The sequence below is a fragment of the Carlito syrichta genome, unplaced genomic scaffold (assembly GCF_000164805.1).
Source record: "Carlito syrichta isolate Samal-C Ts95f unplaced genomic scaffold, Tarsius_syrichta-2.0.1 Scaffold311833, whole genome shotgun sequence".
NCBI classification, from domain to species: domain Eukaryota; kingdom Metazoa; phylum Chordata; class Mammalia; order Primates; family Tarsiidae; genus Carlito; species Carlito syrichta.
The window spans coordinates 94,331-117,568 of NW_007255929.1; the positions used below are offsets into that span (position 1 = coordinate 94,331).

General features: G+C 36.0%; 1 protein-coding gene across 1 annotated transcript in view; it reads left to right on the forward strand.

The window, feature by feature from the left end:
* Positions 1-23,238, forward strand: part of ABI3BP (ABI family member 3 binding protein) — a 192,664-nt gene that overhangs the window by 69,647 nt on the left and 99,779 nt on the right. Inside the window, exons 12-23 of the mRNA XM_021718108.1 lie at positions 525-596; positions 1,243-1,320; positions 11,162-11,227; positions 12,351-12,425; positions 12,930-13,004; positions 13,827-13,901; positions 14,829-14,900; positions 15,831-15,905; positions 20,012-20,053; positions 20,910-20,951; positions 21,607-21,705; positions 22,161-22,208. Coding sequence (XP_021573783.1) covers positions 525-596; positions 1,243-1,320; positions 11,162-11,227; positions 12,351-12,425; positions 12,930-13,004; positions 13,827-13,901; positions 14,829-14,900; positions 15,831-15,905; positions 20,012-20,053; positions 20,910-20,951; positions 21,607-21,705; positions 22,161-22,208 — 819 coding nt within the window. The remainder of the gene's footprint in view (positions 1-524; positions 597-1,242; positions 1,321-11,161; positions 11,228-12,350; positions 12,426-12,929; positions 13,005-13,826; positions 13,902-14,828; positions 14,901-15,830; positions 15,906-20,011; positions 20,054-20,909; positions 20,952-21,606; positions 21,706-22,160; positions 22,209-23,238) is intronic.

The following is a 23,238-nucleotide window of genomic DNA, read 5'->3' on the forward strand; positions in this document are numbered from 1 at the left end:
TATGATATATCTGTATATTGCTTCTTAGAATCTTAAAATTTCTTTTTTATGATTGCAGTATCAAAAAACGGGGAGGAGCTTATATATAAAGCCATGTAGTTACCAAAATTCTATTTTAAAAATTGAATTTTTAAAAAATGAGCTTCTAGTTCCACAAAGTATTAGATGGACATTTTCTTGTTCAGATGTGTTTGGTGCTGGGCTTGAGTTTAAATGAAATGCATCTAAGAACACACATAAGCATAGCTGAAGAAATCAGGAAACTAGTTTAACAAAAATAGAAAGAATGCAAATATAGTATCTTAAATTTCATGACTTAATTACAAATTATCAAAAGAGAAACTTTATTATGTTACCCAGCGCTGAAACTAGAAGTACAAAATACTACTAATGATCTCTTTCTTAACATGAAATAATTTGTCTTTTTGTGTTTGTGTTTTGGTTTTACAAGCTTGAGATTTTTAAAATCTTTTCTCTGTTACTTGCATCTCAGGTCATAACTTTCCTTGTGTGTTTCATTACAGCTCCAAAAAGGCTTCCAGAATTTCCTGATGCAAAAACACCCTTCCCTTTTGAGAAGCCTGAGGGCACCTTGGGTAATGAGTTCCCTAAATTTGATGTTAAGAATGTGGGTGGCGATTGCTTAATTCTGGAGGACACATTTACTGTGTCCTGTCTCTGCAAACCTCAATGAACTGATGTGAATTATTAAGTCAGGCGAACAAGCAATTGATATTTTCTTTTAGAGGGACCTGGCTCTAAAAGAAAAAAAGGTGTTGTGGCTTACACCTGTAATCCCAGCACTTTGGAAGGCCAAGGCGGGAGGATGGCTTGAGTCCAAGAGTTTGAAACCGGCCTGGGCAACATAGTGAGGACTTTTCTCTCTATAAATTTTTTTAGGGGACCTATTTGATTGGATTTTCTACAAATTCAATAATAGCCATCCTCCTCTTAATTCCACGTAATCCGTTTAGTTCGTTTTCTGTCCTTAAAAATGTTGACAGTTCTGTCCTTTAAAATGTTGAGAGACCTAACTCTGGTTTCTCATTGAGCACTAGTCAAATGCTCTCTGGATGGGTACAAATTGATTTTTTCCTAATATACTGACTTTTGATTGTATCAGTATGTGCTTTTTATTGCAGGCTTCTGGTAGCCACTTAACCATACCAGCAACCTATTTCTGTCCCTTTTTTCTCTTAAAAAAAAAAAAAGTTCAGTAAATTCCATTTATTTTCAATATAGCTTCTCCAAGTGAAAAGCCATGGATTATGCCTACAGCTAAAACAGCTGAAGATTCCAAAATTCTGCTGCCTCAAACTGGTAATTGCATTCTTTTTAAAAATAAATTGTAACAAGAGTATTGAGAGTAACATCTTGTTTTTATTTTTATAGGTTTCTTACTCGTTATATACTTTGTAGTAAATGGAAAACCTCTAATACATCTTTGATATTTAGAAGAATATTATTTTTCCTACCACAAAAGCAAAATGGTTTTGCATTTGTTTTAAAGGTATACGTTTTAATTATGGTTGTATACCTAGAAGTCTGGTTAGAGCATCAACTAGGATTATGTTGTTGATTTGCTAGAGATCTCTTTAGTGACTTGAAAGCAGTAACAAAAAATAAGCAGCATTATCATGGGTCTGATTTAATGGTATGAGCTGCTTGTTTCCCCTGCAGGTAGATATTAGGTTCTTTTGGGGCAAAGTAATTCAATAAACATTTGAGAGTTTACTATGTGCAAGATATTATACTAAGTCCTAACATTTGTAAGTATCTCATGATATAGGGGAAAGACCACGGGCTTTGGAGTCAATAACAGCCCTTGGCTGCAGTCCTGGCTCTCCTACTAACCACATAATGGCTATTTTTCTCTACTTTTCTGGACCTTCGTTTCCTCTTTTGTAAATATGGCCATTGGCTTTTTTTTTTCTCTCTCTCTCTTGAGATTGTGTTCCACCACTAAGACTGGTTGAGATTTTTTTTTAATAGATTTTTCTCAATTACAAATTTTCTCCTGAATTTCTTTTCTTTGGTGCCTACTAGTCAACTAAGGAAAAGTGTGTTCAGCATATTAAAATTATAAGCAAACCTCTAAAACTGTTCTTGGATGATTACTTCCATGATTTTATTTGTTTGTATTTTAATTTTTGTAAACCTACTAGTTGTTGTGACTTTAAAATTTGGGGCACATATCATATAGTACATAATGTAGTTAGATGTTCAACGTAGTAAAGTTAAACATACCAACATTTGGTGGTATTCTACAGAGAAAGTCCAGAAGAGGACCTGGGTTTGAGAAAGGGTGAGAATGAGCCACAGACAAGTAGTTCTTAGTCAAATTATCCTTTCTCGGAAATGTAATGGGCTCAAATCTCAGCAAAAGAGAGATCATATCAAATTAAGTGTGAATGTCTATTTTACTCTCCCCTACCTTCCTCAAGTGGTAATGCACTTGAAAGTTGGCAGCTTATCCAGAGAAGCCTCACATTGGTGTCCCTAATCACTGACCCTAAAGTTCTAGTGCAGTTAACTGTGAAAACTCCTTTAGCAATTCAGATCACCTGGATTTAAAATCTGGGTCCTGGGGAGAGTTTCATACTGAGCTTCTAGTTCCATTAGCAATCACACAGGCACAGCTGTGTTGTAATTATGAAATAATAAGTAGCCTGGGGGCATACATGATGGTTTACCAGATGCACTACAGCAGGCCTGGCTGTAATTCACACATCCCTCGGGAGCACCCAAAACCAAATGTTTTAGAGGATTTGGGGACTAGATAAACTTTTAGGTCTTCTTCATCTCTTAGATTTGGGGTATAACAGAGGACACGGGGCTCCCCTCCTGGTTTCCCTGAAGCAGCATCTGACTTTGGGTTTCTATTCAAAGGGATTATTCAAGAGCAAACTGACCAAAATCTCAAGGAAACCACTTTTCAAACTTTAATTCCCAGGATATGAATTGTATATAAAGTCTAAGCTGAACCAGATATCAGGGAGTGTGGGGAGTATGTTAGGGAGTAAAGGTTGCAGGAGTTACAACGAGAGAAAAATAGATGATATGGGAAATCCCAATCAAGGAAAGAGTCCTTTTGCCTTTAATCCCAGAGAAGGAATATTCTGGTCTTGGCCTGACTGAGTATGAATAGTGGGGACTGCAGCAGGAAGCAGACTCCTTATTTAGCTGTGTCACTACTCAGGACAACCTTAGGTTGCCAGAGAACGTGAACATTCCCCTGAGAACTCCTGACCCTCTCTTGTCAATTTGTTGGGACTTGTCATGAACTGCAACAACAGTTCAGCAGGTGATGGTTGCAGGCATGAACGTTAGCCCTAGAAACTTCCCAGCCTGCCTTATAGCATTTAATGTTTGATCCCTGCTGCTTACTATGATCATTGGAGCAGCAGCGTTGGCATCACCTGGGAACTTTTTGGAATGGCAGAATCTGGGCTCCACTCTAGACCTTCAGGACCAAGATCTGCTTCCCAACAAGATCCCAGGTGATTGGCGTGTACAGCTAAGAATCATCAGGTGTGGTCACTTATAGAACAGTGGGCCTCAAATCAATATGATTGCCTTTTCAAATGGATGATTAAGTAGTTCTTGTTCTGCTAATGTGTAATGCTTCATCTACACTGTAGTGTGTGTTCTGTGGCATCTTCCTAACTTACATTAAATTTCTAATTAAAATTTAATAACATGCATTATTTGTGATTTAAAGAATTGCATGGTTATGTAATTCTTCCATTCATTTCAACCTTTGTTTCTTTTCATTGATTTTGTGCAAATTGATACATGTACTAAGGTTCTCTCATAAGTTTCAACATATGTAAGTATTTATTTTATCTTCCAATTACCTTCCTGATGCAAGTGTTTTGAGAATTCAGAAGAGACAAGCAGAGACAGTCCTAAAGTATATTTTAGCAGGTATTAATGACAATATTATAGCAAACAGAGAACACTTTATTTTCTCTGTTGGGATATGATGTACCTCCACTTACTATGTTAATTCAAGGATCAGAAGAACACACTTGTAGCTGAACAAAGATTTATTTACTTATTATGATAATGGAGAACACAATTAGTAACTGAGGGATCTCTCAGAGGATGTTAAAACAGACAGTGTAGGATTTTGTCTTGTGTTAAGTGATCAGGAAAGGGTCCAGGGAGGTGAAGCTTTTTCCTAGATTAGATGCAATCAGAAAGTAGAAGTAATTCTGTGACTGAATGTCTTCATAATTCTTAACCAGAAGGCAAGACCAGCGGAGTGAACCCAAGCTGGGGTTGGTAAACAAGCAGCTCTTATTCATACGAGCCAATATGTGGGGAGGGTTGATGTTTGTGGTTTGGATGAGGTTCGTGTTTGTGTCCATGCCGCACGTGATAGCAGATTGGTCTTGTTTTTGTCTCGATTCCTTGTGATCACAGAGTGGTCTTGTCTGATATTTGTATTGTTTGGAATTCGTTGACATTTAGCAGGTTAACACCACAGCATACCTGTGGGTGCCGGACCAGCTCCTGGATGCCAGGGACTGCTCTTTTCTCTACTGACCACTAAGCATGATTCATCATTACCTTTTGTTAAATTTATTCAGCTTTGGCATTGCTGGATTTGTTTTCTATTAAAAAAGAAATCAGAATGCATAGAATTTATAGTCTCAAAAAGATTTCTTTACCACTTTTGGATATAAAAGCTACATGCAAATTCTAACTGGCATGCTGGATATTGAAATCCCTGGGTCATTTTAATTGTTTTTGGCAGCAGTGGGATAGGATATCTGGAATTTGGAATATCCCAGGAAATCTAAGATGTGTAGTCATCAAATATAATCTTCCCGTTTTCAGTCTGTTTGCCCTCATCTTTCATTAGTGCTGCATTTTGTGATTTCGTTATTTGGAATTTCATTTTGTACCAAACCTTCTATAAAGTATGTTTAAACAGAGTTGATTGAGTTTGATTTCCTTGGCAAATATAATTTTCCTTAAAATGTATAAAAGGAGTCATAAAAAATAGGCTCGATAATTACATACCAGAATGTAAAATTATTTCTATGTTTTATATTAAAAAGAAGTTGATCACACTAGAAATACTTAAGTGCTTGTGAAAATCTTTCAGGAAAAGTCAGCCTTTCGTATGATACAATTGAATTGGTTTTATGTTCTGTTGGAAGGTGGCCACTTAACTATGATCTCAGTGTTATTATAAAGTGACTTCTAGAAAAACTCTCAATACCTTCCACCCCCAGAGGAACTGTGCATTCGCATGCATGTGAACGTGTTTGTTGGATCATTTCTCTACTGGAATAACATAATTTGGTTTTAAATGGCAGTTTTATTCTAGGAGATTCAAAGAGCTATGTGTATACCATCATACTTATCCCTCCAAAGTCCCTAAAATCCGATAGAGTCATTTTCTTTTATTTTGAGGTGATATAAGAGAGACAAATCCAGATGAGTAGAGGAGCAAAAATTAGACTCATTCATTTCTTTCCTAATCTTTTCAATAAACCACTTCAAGTTAAAAAATAAAAGTAAGTGAAATAATGTCATATAGCTTGTTTTGAAAAGCTGAAAACAGCTTTCATAGCAAACAGAGTTAAACGTTCTTACTGGGGCCATGTGTCTTCCAGATATACTGTATGACAGACATCGTGTGATCTGTGAGAGGCTGGCCAGTCTCTGAAGTTTATTTTCACTGTGAATGTAATCACTCGTCTGTGAGCTATAGGGTGAGACAGAGTGGGGTTAATAACCAGCTCAGCTATTTTTCAGTTAGATAATTTGTTCAAAGTTATTTAACCTCCCGGAACTTCAGTTTCTCCATTTGTAAAATGGAAATAATGTATAATTTTTTCATTGAGTTGTTATGTCTTAGAAATCATATATAAATCATTGAACATAATGCACAGCACATAGGGATGCCTTATTTTCTTAGTACAATGAAATGTAGTGATTCCCTTACACCATACTGCCCATCCCAAACTTCCTGAATTGCTGTATACAGTCAGCATAATGATAACAATTATGTTATTTAATAAAAGAAAAAAGGAACAAATTTAAAAAACATATATAGTCTGTATCAAAAAAATCAGAATGCATGGTCTCAAAAAGATTTCTGTACCACTTTTGTATATAAAAAAGACTGTATGAAAATTCTAACTGACATATATATACATAATCATACCCAGTGATGTGTGGGTCTTTACTTGTATGAAAATGTTTGAGAATGGAAAAGAGACGTGTACAGTGTTACTCACAGAGGTCTTGCAGCCTCTAGGGGATAGCCTGATGTACTTACTAACCCCCTGGCAGGGTTGATAAATCATATCACGTCGTCTCTCTATTCAGTTACAGTGGCAGCCTGAGTCACTCTATAAACTAAGCTCTGTGATACTGCCTAGGCTCAGTGAGCAAAATGGTGCCACAATCAACTTCTTGTATTTTACGTGGGTACCAAGGGAGGGAGAAGCAGCATAAATGACATGTATTTATCATTCCACCAATAACACATGTGCCAAAGACCTTATATGGTTTGGGGGGATGGAAATGAGCTTCTTGTTACTAGCTTGACAATGCCATCAGTGTTTAGCCTTCTTAATTTACTTGACCATCCCCCTTAAAAGGCCATCATTTAGTACTAGGATGGTTTCAAAAGCAAATGAAGAAAATGCGCACAAACCTAGGTTGAGTTGATGTGTTTGTTTTCACCCTTAGAAAATCCTCCTGCCTGTTCTTCCCCCAAAGTGTCCAGACAGACCAGATTTTCCTCCAAATTTACTGTGTCCTATGACTAAGATGACTACTTCCTCTGGCATAATTATTTCCCCTTGAACCATGAACAGTTATCTCGTAGGGACCTCCCTTGATAGAGCATCAGAACAGAGGAGTGTCAGCCTCAGTCTTTTCATTAGAATCCACATTGAGGGCTTCTTACAGGAGGTTATCACTAATTATTTTCAGTGTTAAATTCCTTCAGTATTCTGCAGAACTGTGGTGAATTTCAATTTGTACTTAAGCTCTACAAACTGTTTAAAGGCTTGAAAGCGAAAGTAATCCACAAGCACAAGAAATGGTATATTGTCTGGAAAGTTTTGGCAGCAGGTGGCTTGCTCGGAGTGGTTGAAAAGAAGTAAACTCTACATTTGGACCATATTGCCTGCCCTGTGAGGTGTTGATTAGCACAGATCTGGCCCACCCAGCTGAATTAAGCCCTAGAGAGGAGAAAAAGGAGAAATGAGTGGTGGTGTTGAGGAGGTAAATAGACTTCAAGCATAGCAGATGGTTTACAGATTCGCTGTGTAGCCTCTAAGATTACAGATTCGCTGTGTAGCCTCGGCCTTTCATTTTATTTCATGAACATTTTCTCTCAGGCGACATTTTCCCAAATTTCAAGACCAACTAGAAAGGTATTCTGTTTTTCCATTGACTGAAGAAACATTATCAATGTATTTAAATGATGCTGAGAACTCTGTGTGTAGTGTTGTGTTTTTCTTTTCTACTTATCATTGTATGTTTTCATTGCTTCTTCATAGATGTTTTTAGAATTCTATTTCCATGGCAGGGTATGGCCATACAAGCATATGGCAGTTATTTGGGTAATAAAGATTTGTGCATACATGTGTATCATAAAATAATTAAAAGGACATGTTCATTTATTCCATAAGCTATAAAGTTATGAGCTTAAACTATGCAACTGTAAAACTTACTGTTGTTTGTTCATTGTGGTGGACATCTAGCAGATTAATTCTGTTGAGTGTCCACCATGTACCAGGATCTGGAGTAAATAAACCTTGAAGTATACAATGAGCATGACAGACACAATTTCTGCATGAATGAGGCCTTTTGTCTAAGAATGTTTAGGTTTAAAAAGGAAGTTTTCACATGGTTATTGATATTCAGGAAATTTGATTAAAAGAAAATGATGAAGTCTTGACCATCTGCATTGTTTTGTGTGCCACACATTTCCAGAACAATGTCAGGGCACTCTTATGGTATCCTTTTCATCTAGTAAGTTTTTTCAAAGTAAAAATAAGATGTACAATCAATAATTGAACAAAGTGGTTTTAGGAAGTTATAGAGCAAATGTAGTGCAAGTTATTTCATATTTTCTCTGAAAAATCTGAAGGTAAACATTATGACTGTATGTCATTACTCTATTTTTAAAGAAACTAACATTGTTTTATATAACCTTTGAATTGAATGATCTATTTTGATTGTTGCATTAGATTCAACCTATGACTTTTGGTCCCATGTATGTGCTTGAATGCAAGATCAGAGATAACTGCTTCATGTCCAATAGCTGGAGCATTTCATCTGCTCAAATAAATTTAGGTGATAGAAGATGTTTGCCTCATATGATAATGTGTAGGCTGTCTGAAAAAAAAAAGAAGGATTCACCCCTCCTGGTACAAATTACTTATCAATTTTATAGCTAGAGTATCCTTTTAGAAACCAGGTTTAACTGTTTCATGGATTTCACTTGGATATAGACATGCATATCCAAGGATCTTTTTAAAGAAATCAAGAGCTGCTGATTTTAGAGAGCTTTTCAAAGAAATCCGTGTCAACACTGTCTTCACCCCCCAATATCTCTTACTTCTGAGTCAAAAAAATCTCCTTTAACTCAAGAATTAAATGAGGAAGTAGTATGTTTCTCAAAACTGCCCAAACAACATAAAACTTTGAGTGATATTTGTGGGGTTTTGATACTCTTTCTTTTCAACTCCCAGAAACTACAGAAAGAGAAATAGCAAAAATCAAAACTGCTGATAAATGAGTCCTTTTACTCTGAAGTACGTTTGATAAAATGTTTGAAGGTTAAAAGATCCCTGGCAATTGGGAACTTCAGACATGACACACAAAGTTTTCAGGGAATGCTGGAAGGAGGGCATCTTTCTCCAGGAAATGCCTTTAGAGAAGATGGCAGCTTGACTTGTACTCTCCAGTATGAAAGAGAATTGTAACCATGAAAAATAAGTAGAAAGAGTTGAATAAATATATCTCTCGGAACAAAAATACAGAACATAGGAAAATTGGTCTAATGTCACTAGATGGAAGGGAGATTTGGGAGTTAGGATGACATAATGACAGTCATAGCATTTTTCACAAGCAACAATATAAATAAAAATCAAGTTATTAATTCATAATTTTTTACCTAGTGTGAGAGGGTTAATACAAGTTGGCAAAGTTTTCCTTATTTTGTAATAGATAGGACTGACCTTGCTAGACTCATGACTTGAATTTGGCTTACAGATCAGAAATTGCTGGCACTTTTGACTAATCTTTAAAAGATTAGTCATTCTTATCTGACCCTTTAAAATTGCAGCAAGGCTGAAGAAAACATCGTATTACAATGTAATCGATGTGTTCTCAGAATGTATGCATATTTTAACTCACAATATCCTTCCTATTTTGTAGATTTTTAAATCTACCTTCACAAATTGCAATGTACTTCCCACCTCTTTAGTCTGTGGTACCATATAAAATGCTTTCAACTCTGAGCACATGTCACATGGTCTGATATTGTCTTCCGTAAAGCCTCAACTTGCAATGGTTCAAAATCATTCAACTGCCACTGAATTATAAGTAACCCAGTGAATAACTCTTTATATGAGCTCACACTTTTTAATTTGATTTCTGTACTGCCATTTTGAATGGGCAATAAAAACAGCATCTACCTTATAACAATCTATGCTTTCTCTGTGCCTCTCATGACCATGGTAACAGCTCTTTGTATGTAAGAGAGAAATTTTTTTCCCTTATTTTAATAGCTTTAGGGGGTACAAATTTTTTTTTGATTACATGGTTGCATTGTATAATGCTGAAAAAGTCCGGGTTTTAAGTGTACGCACCTGTGCACATTGTACCCGATGAGTGATTTTCCATTCTTCCACCCCTTCCATCTTATGAGTCTCCAGTGTCCATCATGCCATTCGCTTTGCCTTTGCAGATCCTTGGTTTAGCTCCCACTTATATAAGTAAGAACATGTGGAGTTTGGTTTTCTGTTCCTGCATTAGTTCACTTAGGACGATGTCCTCCAATTCCATCCAAGTTGCAAAAGACATTATTTCATTCTTTTTGATGGCTGAATAGTATTCCATGGTGTATATATACCACATTTTCATTATCTACTCATCAGATGATGAGCATTTAGGTTGATTCCACATCTTTGCAATGGTGAATTGTGCTGCAATGAATATGCAGGTGCAGGTGTCTTTTTTGTATAACAACCTCTAGAGAACTTTTTTTTATGTTATTTTTGCTTGCAGGTTCAGCTCTTATGTGAATATGAAACTTATCCCTGTATTAAAATCATTCAATTTTTATGTTTAAACTCATTCACATCGAATAGAAAATTTATATTAAAATCCACCTAGGCTCTAGAAGGGCTCATGGCTCCACGAAGGAATATAGAAAAAAGCTGCCTCCAGGTAAAATGTCAAGAGGGAAGGTGCCAAAAGTGAGTCCTGGTCTTAGCCCTGCTGTTCCTGGTCCTACTGATAAAGCGGAAAATACATCAGACTTTGCAATTCCAGTGTGTGACCACTGACAAATGTTTTCATTGCTATAAACCTCAACTTTACTATCTAGAAAATGGACATAACACCCCATTATCTATTTTAAAAAAGGGACAATGCCTACCTCACCTATTTCTCAGGGATAAGAGAATAGTAAATAAAGCTGATATATGAGAAAGTATTGTGCAAACTAAGTGGGATCCAAATATAAGGTAGCGTAGCTTTTACGAAACAGAAAGCCCAAGCAGTAGACTTTGGGCAAATAGCCTCAATGTGACTGATGTTTCCTTCTTTAGAAATCTCTCCTCAAACTGCCATCTGACTTTATTTATGTTTATGTTCTTTGAAGCCCTTTGATTTAGAACTGGCACCACTTCATTACAAATATATAGCACTATGTTACATCACCCTGGAGGCCAGCCTCAGGGCTCACTATTTAAAATCCTGCAATTAAGAGCAAGAAGGACCAAAGGCAGGTCTAGGTGATTGCTTACACATTAGTGACAGGGCCAGCAACCCAGAGCCAAAACCCACTAGCACCCACATAAAACTGTCCTTCAGCCAGCCTTACAACGTGTCATGACATCTTTCAAAATGAATCAGAATTAACATCTCTTTTGTTTTACCCTTTTTTTTTTTAAAGCAACTTATGATGTTTTCTCAAGCCCTCCAACATCCGATGAGCCTGAAATATCAGAGTCCTACACAGGTATACCCAGCCTCTCAATTCTGTCTTTGGACCTCAGGTGTTGGGACAACACTTGGTAGTTCTCCAAGTGTTGTGGGGGAGAAATTGCTATCTGTGTCTGTGACATGAGTTCTACCCACTCCCCCCATGGCGTGATTTGTTCTTTACATCCATCAGGAAATAAGCTTTGTCACACATGAGGGAGAGGCAGATAGATTTTGTTGCCACCAAGAAAAAGTAATGCAATGGCCTATCCCTCTCTTATTTAGAATCATTGTAGAAAGTTCTTAGAATTTGAGGGTTTTCTTTAGAGCAATGGTTCTCAAATGGGGATAATTTTGCCCCCACCCCAGGATATTTGGTAGTGACTAGAGACTTTTTGGTTGTCACAAGTGGGGGAGGTCCTCCTAGCATCTAGTGGATAGAGATCAGGGTATAAGCTAAGTTCTACAGTATACAGGACAGCTTCCCACAACACAGAGGTGTTTGATCCTAAACATTAATAGTGCTAAGATGAGAAATCCTAGAATAATCACATCATTCCTTTGTCTATAGACGTTCAATTGAGTCTAATTGTTGGCAATCTCTTACTGATCCACCTGTAGTGAGTGACCTGAGTCCAACAGTTCTTTTTAGTATGTGTTTTTTTAAGCACCTACTTAACTGGTACTATAGGGGATTAGAAAGGAGTAAGACTGGTCTCTATCAGACATACATATATGTCCAGTTTTTTATATATGTAGCATTTGTATCATGATAAAGGAGAACAATTTTAAATAGTGATGGAAAATTTAAAAATGAAATAGAGTGCTAAGAGTAGATTGTTAGCAATGATGAAACAGAAGGAAAAAACCCAGAAAAGTCAGTTGAAAATATGTTGAGTGACTGAAATACTATTTGATCATGGTTTCTAATATTTAATATATGAAACATTATTAAATCATGGACTCTAATATTTACAGTACATATATTTTTTTAAAGTGAGCTCTTCTGCAACTCCTAATGTATCGCTAATTTTAAAATGCTGGTCAGTAATGCTCCAGTGTCTTTGATATTTTTTCAAGTCTTAGTTTATGACTTGAATTTGTATTTTATTCCTGGGGCCCTCTACTGCTTTTATAAATGTTGACGTTTATTCCAACAGCAACAAGTGAGCCTATTCTGGATTCTGTCCCACCTAAAACTTCTAGAACTCTTGAACAGCCAAGGGCAACACTGGGTAATGTTTTTCGCAGAAAAATAATACTTTTTTTCCATCAAAAAAAATCCATGTGAATGCCTTTCTTCCAAGTGATCATTTCATTCCATCACATCTAATCATTTCTCTTTCCTATTTCTTAATATATATGTATTTTAGATTCCCTCTCCATTTTAGATTCCCTCTCTATTTTTTTGAACTGTAGTAGATGATATTTTCTCCATCCTTGTAGTTGCAAAACCTTTGGGAACTGCATGGACACCATCATCACCATTTCACATGTCTGTGACCTGTCACCTTACTTCCATGCATCAAGTCTGCCTGGAGCCAGCTACTTAACTATTGTCATTCTAGCCTTTTTCCTACTTTAAATTATCATTTCATTCACCAGCTTTCAAGACTACATGCATTTTCCATTCTTAATCGTGTAGCATGTGCTTGTACCATCTAAAAGCATGTTAAAATTCTTAAACTACCTCATTTTAACTGGGATTATTTTGTGGGATGGGGTGTTTGTGCTTTCAGCTTCAAGTGAAACACCATTTGTTCCTCGGAAACTGGAAATCTTTACAAGTCCTGAAGTGCAACCTACAACACTGGGTAACTCATGACATTTGTGTAGTTGTGTGCATTGAAGAAGCAGGTAATGGCAAAAAAGAGTCAATCATGTTGAGTAATTTTCAGTAATAAATATTTCCCTTGGGCTCTTTTAGCCTTATGATAGACCTCAAAGAATATCCTGATGTCTATATATTTTTGAAGAATTATTTCCTTCCTATACTTCTATTAACTTTACCAACCAGGAAATATCAGCAGAATTATAGTTGATAATTATTTTAAAATATCCTCCCTTTTATGTAACACTGTTAGATATTGGTCAGAGTATTTCGCCCAAAGTAGTCTCAGTACAGAGAACACCAATAGGCTCTCCAGTCCTACACATAATGAAGGAAGATGGGTACACCTACATTTAATAATAGAAAATTATTGAAATTACAACGTTCATTAACTCTTGGAGAGGTTGGTAATGACCCACAAAATTCAAGAAGTTCTGAACTTTCCATTCTCTAAGTCCCAAATATGCCATTTGGGCTTCTCCTTGCTATTCAATGTCATCCTTTTGAGTTCTTAACTGTACCCATACCCTGTATTCTGAAATGCCTCAGGGGTGCTCACTTTCCAGTATGTTTAATCAAACAATGTATCTTCATTTCTCATGTAGAAATGTAATACCTTTGGTCCCAGTTAACCATGATTTATTGAGCACCTATGATGTGTAAAGCATGGTGCTGGGCATTTTAGTGATACAAAGAAATATAAAGCTGTTCTTGCACTAGAGAAGTTTACAGGTTTATGGGCACAATCTGGCTAATCCTTAAGAAATATTATTTGTCAAAGGTGTCTTAAATCTTCTTCTTCCAGCTCCCCAGCAAACTACATCTATCCCTTCTGCACCTAAACGACGCCCCAAGCCCAAACCGCCAAGAACCAAACCTGGTAAAGAAATGTCTCTTTCACTTCACACAGTATTTAATTCCAAGCAGATCATGTCCATCTCCTTATCATAAAAAGAGGGGTTATGATTCTATAGGTTAGTTTCTTTACAAAATTTGAAATTAACCAGTTGAGTGATTACATGCAAAATAACAAAAATCAAATGTCTCCAATAAGAGTTTACTGAAAGTACTGTGACATTTTTGCATGTGAATTTTGGTATAAATTTACAAACAAGTCCTACTGTCATAGGTTTTGTAACTAAATTATTTTTATAGTTTTAGTATAGTGTAACTCTTTTTTTTTTGTAGTCATATGTGACTTTTTTGTAGGCTGTTCTGTTTGTCTGTTTGTTTGTTTTTGGTGCTTGCTATGTTTTCAGTTTTTCACCAGGGCAATAACTGAGATGAAAGGACATAATTCTCATTTTCAAGTTGCTTATAGTCTTGAGAAGATGACATAACTATGAGAGCGCCACATAAGATTATGTAACTTATTTCTGAGACTATAATATTTGTGTAAAAGCTCTGAGAAAGAAAATAAGAATTGAAGATGCAGGCCTCAAATTATATGTAGGATTTGGACAGAGGAAAAAGAGAGAGAGGGTAGCAACATATATGACAGAAGAGAGTTTGGGTGTTACTGGTAGCTGATCAGTCTAGAAGTGATATTCTTCATTGTGAAATAATAGACGCAGAATCATACTCAACAAACAGGGCTTTGCTTATTCCACTGTAATATAAATACAATATTGTATGACCTATACTGTGATGACAGTTTAAAAATTCTTTCCCTGAACTTGTACTCATTATATACTTTAACACTGACTACTAAATATAGGATTTTAAAGAGATCATTCAGTTCCCCTTTAGAAGATATCTTTTTATTGTTTCCAGGATACCTCAATATTTTTTTCCTTTCCATCACCAGAAAGAACTACAAGTGCTGGAACTTTTACATCTAAAATTTCTAAAAGCCCTGAACCTACACGGACAACGCTGGGTAATAATCATATGTCCTTAGTAGATCCTTTCACCATGGTGAATCCAGTACCCCTGCTTTTATGCAGTGTCTCAATGGCTGTTCAAAATGGTTTGTTTGGACAGTACGTACTATCCCACAGAGCACATCAACTCCTTGCCTGTTGTAGTTGTGGATAACTGGCCCTATAGTTAGTAGATCTGAACTCAGCATTCAGACCCCTTCTTGTGCCAACTGTTGAACCACAGCTGCATCCTTCTATCCAGTCATTGTGTTTGAAGTTGAATCTTGTATGTAGTTCTCCATTGTTTTTTAATTTTGGATTCAGGGGCTATATACGCATGTTTGTTCCATGAGTATGTTGCATGATAGCAAAATACAGGCTTCTATTAAAAACCTGTCACCTAGATAATGAGTATGGTACCCAAGATGCCCTCAGGTTCAACTTGCGGCTTCATTTGGAAAAATGACTTTTAGTTTTAATGATAGCAGAATTTCTTTACACTTCAGGTCATAGCATTATACCTATCAGTGAATGTTAATTGTCAAATATGGTGCTTTGCTTCCTGGTGCTTAAAGTCTTAGATGTGGCTGAGAAATATGAAGTAAACATGCCAAATAATTTGACTTATTTTTTTAAATCATGGGTTAAAATAGCTGTATTTTCTTTGAGTAGCTATTGTGACTATTTAATAGCATAGTTATATGTGTTTGATTAAATATACTCTTGAAATGTGTTTCCAAATCAGGTGAAAATTTATTCTTGTGTTTCCATTGACTACTTCTCTATGGATAGATCATGAAATATTATTTTAATGGAATAGTTCCAAGATGATGCATTCATTCTGCTTGATGTATAGTTTATTTTTAGGTTTTCTTTTTGTGGTTTTAGACTGAAATGCCTAAATATCTATTTGATTTGTTGATTATTTTGCTTCTTTATTTTTCCAGCTCCCAGTAAAACACAATTTATATCTTTGAAACCTAAAATCCCTCTCAGCCCAGAAGTGACACACACCAAACCTGGTAATTAGTCTAAACTTTTTTTTTTCAATATTCCAAAATTAGGATTGAGAAATTGTTTTATGCAACTCTTTGGAGCAAGAGTTTCTGATTTGTATTTTTGACATTTGTTATATTTTTCCATGGAAAATGCAAACATGCGGTAAAATGATCTCATTATAAACAGCCACTGTGATATTATCATAGTATTGCTCTGAGCTGTGTGATGGACTATTATGTTCATGACCATTGCAGAGAAAGCACAGAACTGTAATGATCTGAGTAATTGAGGCCTCCCTTGTCTAGGACTACAAAATAGTTTCCAATACCAAAGTTGACTGGAATTCTAATCACATTGAACAATAGCCTTATAGCTGGAAAGGAGAGAAGTGTTTCTACCCTCTGAGAACTCTCCCTTATTTTGGGGCTTCTCAATTCTCAGACCAGAAAGGCCTGTACTTTTTGCTGCAAGATCAAATAGGCCTGTATTTTCCTAGTGCTCCTAGGCTTCTAAAATGGTGCTGGTTTCTGAACACTGACTTCTGTTTACCCCTCAGGAGAATTTAATGGTGTTTTGCAAAAAAACAAGAAAGCTTTTACAGGAAGGGATTATTCTATATGTATAATTAAAACCAGACTATTCCTTGCTTAAGGACTGCAGAACGTATTATGACCAAATCTTTAAATTTTTTGTCCATCTACAATCTATACAGTTGTCTTAAATGTTGACATATAAGGCTGGCTATAGGGAACTTTGTTTCCACTTATTGTCATTGTCATCTAAAATTTTAAACTCTTAGCTCTGAGAAGAATAAATTCTCACTATAATGTTTAATGGGTTTTGAACTTGGATTTCCACTAATGGCATGTTTACAAAGTAGGATTATTAAAGCAAGAGATTTTCTGCTAAAGTGGGCATGATTTATTTTTGCAATGAAATGGGCAAGGAAGAAAAATGTAACGGCTCTGAGAAAGAATTCTCATTACTCCCTGAAAAGAAACAGTGAGATTTCCAGGTGTAGGTGCAGACTAAAGGAAACCTGGGGATTATACAAAGGGGGTGTAGGTGATTCTGTGACCATGGTGAGGTCTCCAAGTCAGAGAAATGGAATTAAAAACTCCCTTCAGAGAGGTTTTTTTGGAGGAAGAAGCATAGCTAATAAAGTTCAAAAGTCCTAACAGTGGTTTAAATCAAAGAATTCTGATGGTTAGCTATATGAAAGAGGGTTTAATATACATTTATTTTTCAAAAGTAATGCTTAAAGGGTTTTGGAATAAGGTAGGAACTATTATATTTATGCTGTATTTTTAATAGAGGTCTAGTACAAGGAAGAGCAAGAAATATTACTGTTTGAGTCATCAAATTTAAATAAATGTTTCACTCTAATGTCACTATTTCTGTTATCATAAGATAAAGTTGGAAAACATCAAAAAATTTCTCTGTTGGTTACAGTTTACACATAAGTTACATCATTAATTTCAGTGATTGATAAGAGGAGGTTTCTGAGAGGAAATTCATTCATTATTACAAGAAAGGGTGGGAGGGTATGTGCTTATCATTCTAAGGTGTTTACCAAAGAGACATGTGTCTTAATTTGACATTTCCTTTTAAAATGGGAAAGATTACTTGGAAGCTCATGTGTTCATATTCCTTTGATTTCTAAACCTTTTAATTTCCTAAGAAAATCCATCCCTTTTCCCCTGACAGCAAGTATAACGACTTCAGACTCCACCCTAGACCTTTGCCAGCTCAAGTTGGCCTTGAGTGGTCCAAGGCGGCATAGAGTGACGACTGGATCTCTGCAAACCATTGCTTTGGCTTTAGCTTCTTACATTTTGTTTATTTTTATTTAGGCAGGCCATCTTTAGATGTCTGCTGAAGATTCCACTTCTAGCCAAGGTTCAGAAGAGCAAATAAACCATGAAAAGCTTTTTGATTTGAGTAATTCATTGCCTTCCCTAGCCCTCTCCTCACACGCTCCAGTTTTTCCGTTTCACTTTCCATACAGGCTGTCTTCACTTCGGCTTTCTTTGGTGGTTAAGTTAATGAGTAAAACTCACATCGGTTTGGGCTTGTTTTGTAAGCACAGTTTGGTGCCTTTCCTAAAAACCATGGCCACTTACCACATCCCAACTCATCTACCTCATCCAATGAGAATTGTTTCCTTCATGGCTTAATCTTTAAGGTGGCAATGTCCTTTGACTCTTCAAGCTTCTAAGGGACTGAAAAAAAAGGGAGCTCTGAATTACAGATGTTTGTTTAATACAGTGCACTTCCATAGTGGATTGAATAGTAAATTGTTCTCAGTACTAGCCATATATCTATGAGTGAACCAAATTTGTCTTTGTTTCATGCTGAGGTGAGTAGCTTAGCCATTTCCAGATCACGCAGATTGTTATGGAACATTTTATACCTTTATCCCTAACACATTAAGACTGTCTAATAAAATAGTGTCATCCAAAGATATGGGGGGGGATAAAAAAAAACCTGGAATTTATTTATTAAAAAAATTGTGTATTTATTCTTACATATTTAAACTTCAGTCACCTTCAAAGTACTCTCTGTTTGATACAAGACAACTATGGAGACATTTTTTTCACTGCTCAAAACAGTTTTTGAACTCATCCATTTTCATGCCTTTTAGTGCTTCTGCTGTTTTTTGTTTTACCTCTCCCACGTTGGCAGAAATGTTTCCCTTTGAGGACTTTTCTCACCCCGGAAACAAACAAAAAGTCACTCAGGGTGAGATCAGGTGAATAGGGAGGGTGGGGCACAGGGGTCATGTCATTTTTGGCCCCAAACTGCTAAACACACAGCACAGTGTAGGCAGGTGCGTTGTCATGGTGTAAGAGTCATGACAATGTTTGTCACAACTCAGGACGTTTCTTCCAGAAATTTGATGCAACCTCCTCAAAACTTCCAGTTAAAAACTTAGTTGAATGTTTGATCTAGAGGAACAAATTCCAAGTGTACTAGAAGGGGCCAGTCCTCCAAAAGATAATTCCGGGTTTTGGGGGGTCCCCCCCCCATATGTAGTTGTTTTTTTACCAAACATCAACTTTGCTATTTTTAACATGCAGTTGACTTTTAATTGATGAGGTGCTATCCCTCTTCAGTCTCAGTCAGGAATGCAAAAATGCAGATTTTTTAAATAAGATTTTAAAAGCAGTGATCTTTAATCTTTGTAAAGGCTAAAATTTTTCACACTTTAGGAAGGCAAGTTTGAGTTTGTAACTTATGTTTTTGGTTTTCAAAATAATTTTTTGTTTGCTATTTTCAGGTGTGAATGCTTTTTGATATTTATTATATTCCATGAATTTTTACTTTGTTACATATACTTCAATTTGATATATCACTACTGCTTTGCTATTCATTTGTTATCTATTTCTGGACAAGTTCTTGAGAAATTGGAATTTAGTTTTTTGGTGTGTTTTTTTAAAATCTACCTTTAAACTTTGTTCTTTCACACCTAATTTGTACACTTCTATAGTCTCACACAAAGATATGTTGGCAACAAACATGCTAATGAATGATGATGCCTTTAAGTAGCACCTTGTGCTATTATGCATTGCTTTCAGAATAAATTAAGATTGTTTACCAGTAATAGATGCTAGTAAATATGGGAAGCCTATCGTATGAACACATGTGGTTCCTTTTGAACCATAAGTTTAATTCCTATCTTTTATGAAAGAATGTCAGGTTCAGCCAAGCTGAAGATCATTCCAAACTAACAGAGTGCAGACGTGGTACCAGGTCTGATGTGTCAGTTGCCTTGTCCTCGCTTCCTTGGATGAACCTGGTTGTCCTGCAAGAAACAAAATAACACGTGACCGGGCACTCAGAACAACCTGAGAGAAGTTACCCAGAAGTTAGTATTTCCTCAGCCACCAGGGACAGTCTTCATAATATTGGGTAGTGAGGACAATAGCTAAAGATTAACAGCAAAAATGAGAATTCACAACTCTTAAGGTTTTTGGCAAGAAAGTGGGTGACTGTGTTTCACTGTCATAAGCCAGTAGAACCTAATCATTCTCCAAGGAGAGACACTGTTTATGGCAAAGAATACTTCATTTCTGTCTTACATGATGTTCTTCAGTCTTGCATTTGATATTACTTGCTTTTATTGCAGCCCCAGAACCTCAGACTCTGCTGCCATCACAGTCAACAATAGGTAATGAGCTTTCTTTAATGAGTGAATATATGTGTATATATATATATATATATATATATATATATATATATTTCTTTAACACCTTCGATGTTCAACTTTATCCTGAGCTTTGGGTTATTTTTTTAAATCTCATAATTGTCCTTCAGATCTTTTTCCAGCCATTTTTGCCAGAAGATCTACTTCTGTCTGTGCTTGATGAAGCAGAGACTCTGAGACAGCCATGGAAACCATACTGTGATGTGTCACATTCTTCATTATCCCTCTTTATATTTGAAGACAATGCCCTGAGCTTGTTCTGACCTGGTTATTGTCCGTAGAGGACTCTGGCTTCCCTAGGACATACTTGTGCTTTGACTTTTAGAGGGTTGTTCTTACTTTCAAAATTCTAACATTTGCAGATTTTCTTGAAAAGCATTATGGTCTTTCCAAATCTAAATACCCTGTAATAGGAAATCCATTCAAAGAGAGAAATAGGAAAAACAACTCCCATCTTTATAGCTTCTTTTTCTTCAAAAGAGAAAAAAAAAAGTGTTCTGGTGCCATGTTAGCCAGTTACCCAAATTTTCCTTCATAGCATGAACTGCCGGTTACTTTATTACAGTCACATATTCCAAATGAAAAATTGTGCCTTTTTTTCCCGTTTCTCTTTCCAAATTTAACTGACTAGCTACACTTTTTGTTCACTTTGTCTAAAAACACAAAAATCTACCTAAATAGAAAATAAATTTCTTATGTGGATAAAAATTTCACCATTTATCTTTGCCCAACCTAGTCATTAGGCATATTCCATATTTAAATAGATTTCATTTTTTCTTTAGTCTTGATTCTTTCTTGATGATTTTTTACACAGTTTTAGGACCTGAAACACTGGGAACGAAACCTTCAACAACAACATTAGGTAATATACTTACTGAGTTGGTGACCACTATTTGCTCTTTTCATGACTGCTGGTATCTCTGTTGACAGGCACACATTGAAGAATTAATACATTAATGTCCACTTGTGTGTGGACAAAATCCTATAAAAATCCTAAAGCCCTATAGATATAGTTTATAAACTATTAATATATTTCATTTTTTAAAGTTTTCTTTCCTGAAATACTTTCTGAATTCAAAGCCTTTTGCATATGTTGTTGATTTGTAGATTTTTAAATACTAAATGAAAAACTTCTTCATTTGAATCTTAGGCCAAATAAATCTTAATTTTTATCCCACAGCCTTCTTAAAAGCAACCTTTCTCATGTTCCAATGAGCATATACCTTTAATACAGGTATTTTTATGTGACTATCTTCTCTAAATTGTACAAAGTTGAGATTTTCCATTTTCAAAACAGAAGAATAGACAGATCTCTTGAACAGTTTATTAATCTTTCACAAAAAATTACTTAAGACCTCATTTAACTGGGTAAATAATGATAGAATGTTGCAAAAACAGATGGATATTGTCTATAATAAGTCAAAGGGCTTACATGTGCTTATAACATAGATGTGATATTTACTATCAGTTTGTGGCAACACCCTTCCTGTACTAAATAGATAATTTTTTTTCTTCAGCTCCACCAAAGACCAAACGACCAGGCCGCCGCCCCCGTCCCCGCCCTCGTCCTCGCCCTAAAACCACACCTAGTCCAGAAGTGCCCAAGTCCAAACCGGGTAAATGTGATGTTCAGGGTTCCAATTAACATAAAAAGTGGAATGTGGCAGCTTCTTACTTAGTAGTTATCAGCTGCTCACATTGCTGGGTTTTAGGAACCAGTGGAGTTGATTTTTATGTCTGAGCATCTGTACTCACTGTCTATATTCATATTATGTATATAACATATTTTATATAATATTTTAGTTATAGTTGTTAAGATACACACAGCAGAAATCCAGCCCATTAAGGGATTATTAAAGTAAGGCGCCTTGAATGATATGATCCGTGTTCATGACAGATGAGGTGTGAAAAAGAATTAAGGAAAAGAGGAATAAGTCGGGGAGAAAAGGGAAATTCACAGTCAGAAAAAGTACCCAGTTTAGGTGGAGTGTCCTAGTTGGAGGCATAATGTTTCCTTCCTCAAGATGCCACTTCTCGACATAATTAGCACTTTTGGTTTTTGCTTCTATAGCTCTGGAACCTGCCACAGAACAACCGGAGCTCTTGGTGCCCACAATTGGTAATTCTACCTGGATTCTAAATCTACTATTGTCATGGATTGTCACTTTTGCTTTTCCCATCCCTCACCCCAGGCATGACTGCAGTTCTACCACCTCATCACCATTTCATCCCACGCTTCCCCTCACCCTCCTATCTGGACCTGAAGAGCCTAAAGATAGGAGAGTTCTTCTAGAAGGATCCCAGCGTGCTCATTTAGGGAAGGGGTGTGGTCTTGGACACAACTTCCTGGTTCTCTGCTGACCCTCTGTCTTTCCATCACTGTCCCAGTGTTGAGAAAGCCATCGACTCTTTCTCAGACAGACTTCTGTGCTCATCCTGGCTGAACAAATAGCAAAATTTAATTACAGTGCCATGGTTAGCATTTCATTGCTTTACTCATTCAACTTGTGAGACTTTCACCCTTTTAATCAGCTGCATGAAATAATATCTTGAGTTTTTCTGTTTCATTGAAAAAATGTTTTCAGATGTTTCCTTAAGTATGTTTAGGAAACAGAGGTACAAAGACTATTCCTAGGATCTAATATAAAACAATTTATCATCTTTGTACTTGAGAGCATTAAAAGTCCCAAACTGGTTTACTGTTTTTAGTACTAATACTATTGAATATTACCATTTCCATTTTGTTGTTATTTCTCAACTTTCACAATCAAATCTGTCACTGCTTTAGTTTGGAAAATTCCAGATATCAGTAGCCATGTAACATTATTTCTTACGTGTAATTTTAAATGTTTATGGATTATTTTCCAGATCTCCTCCTAAGCAAATTTCAATTTTCTACCTTACTGTTTTTATACTAAAGAAAATCTATCAATCAAATAAATAGAACTAATATACTCTGTCCTTTTTGAACTTATATAGGAAATAAGTATTATGGCAGTTCTCATTACTTCTGCTCAAAGACACATTTTGAGTATTTCCTGACAATTTTTCATTTCAGGAAAAACTAATTATGTAAGTGTATAGTTAAAATGGACTCCTTTTTCACCCTTCCCATACCCCAGGAATTAATTTTTATATAGTCATTGAAT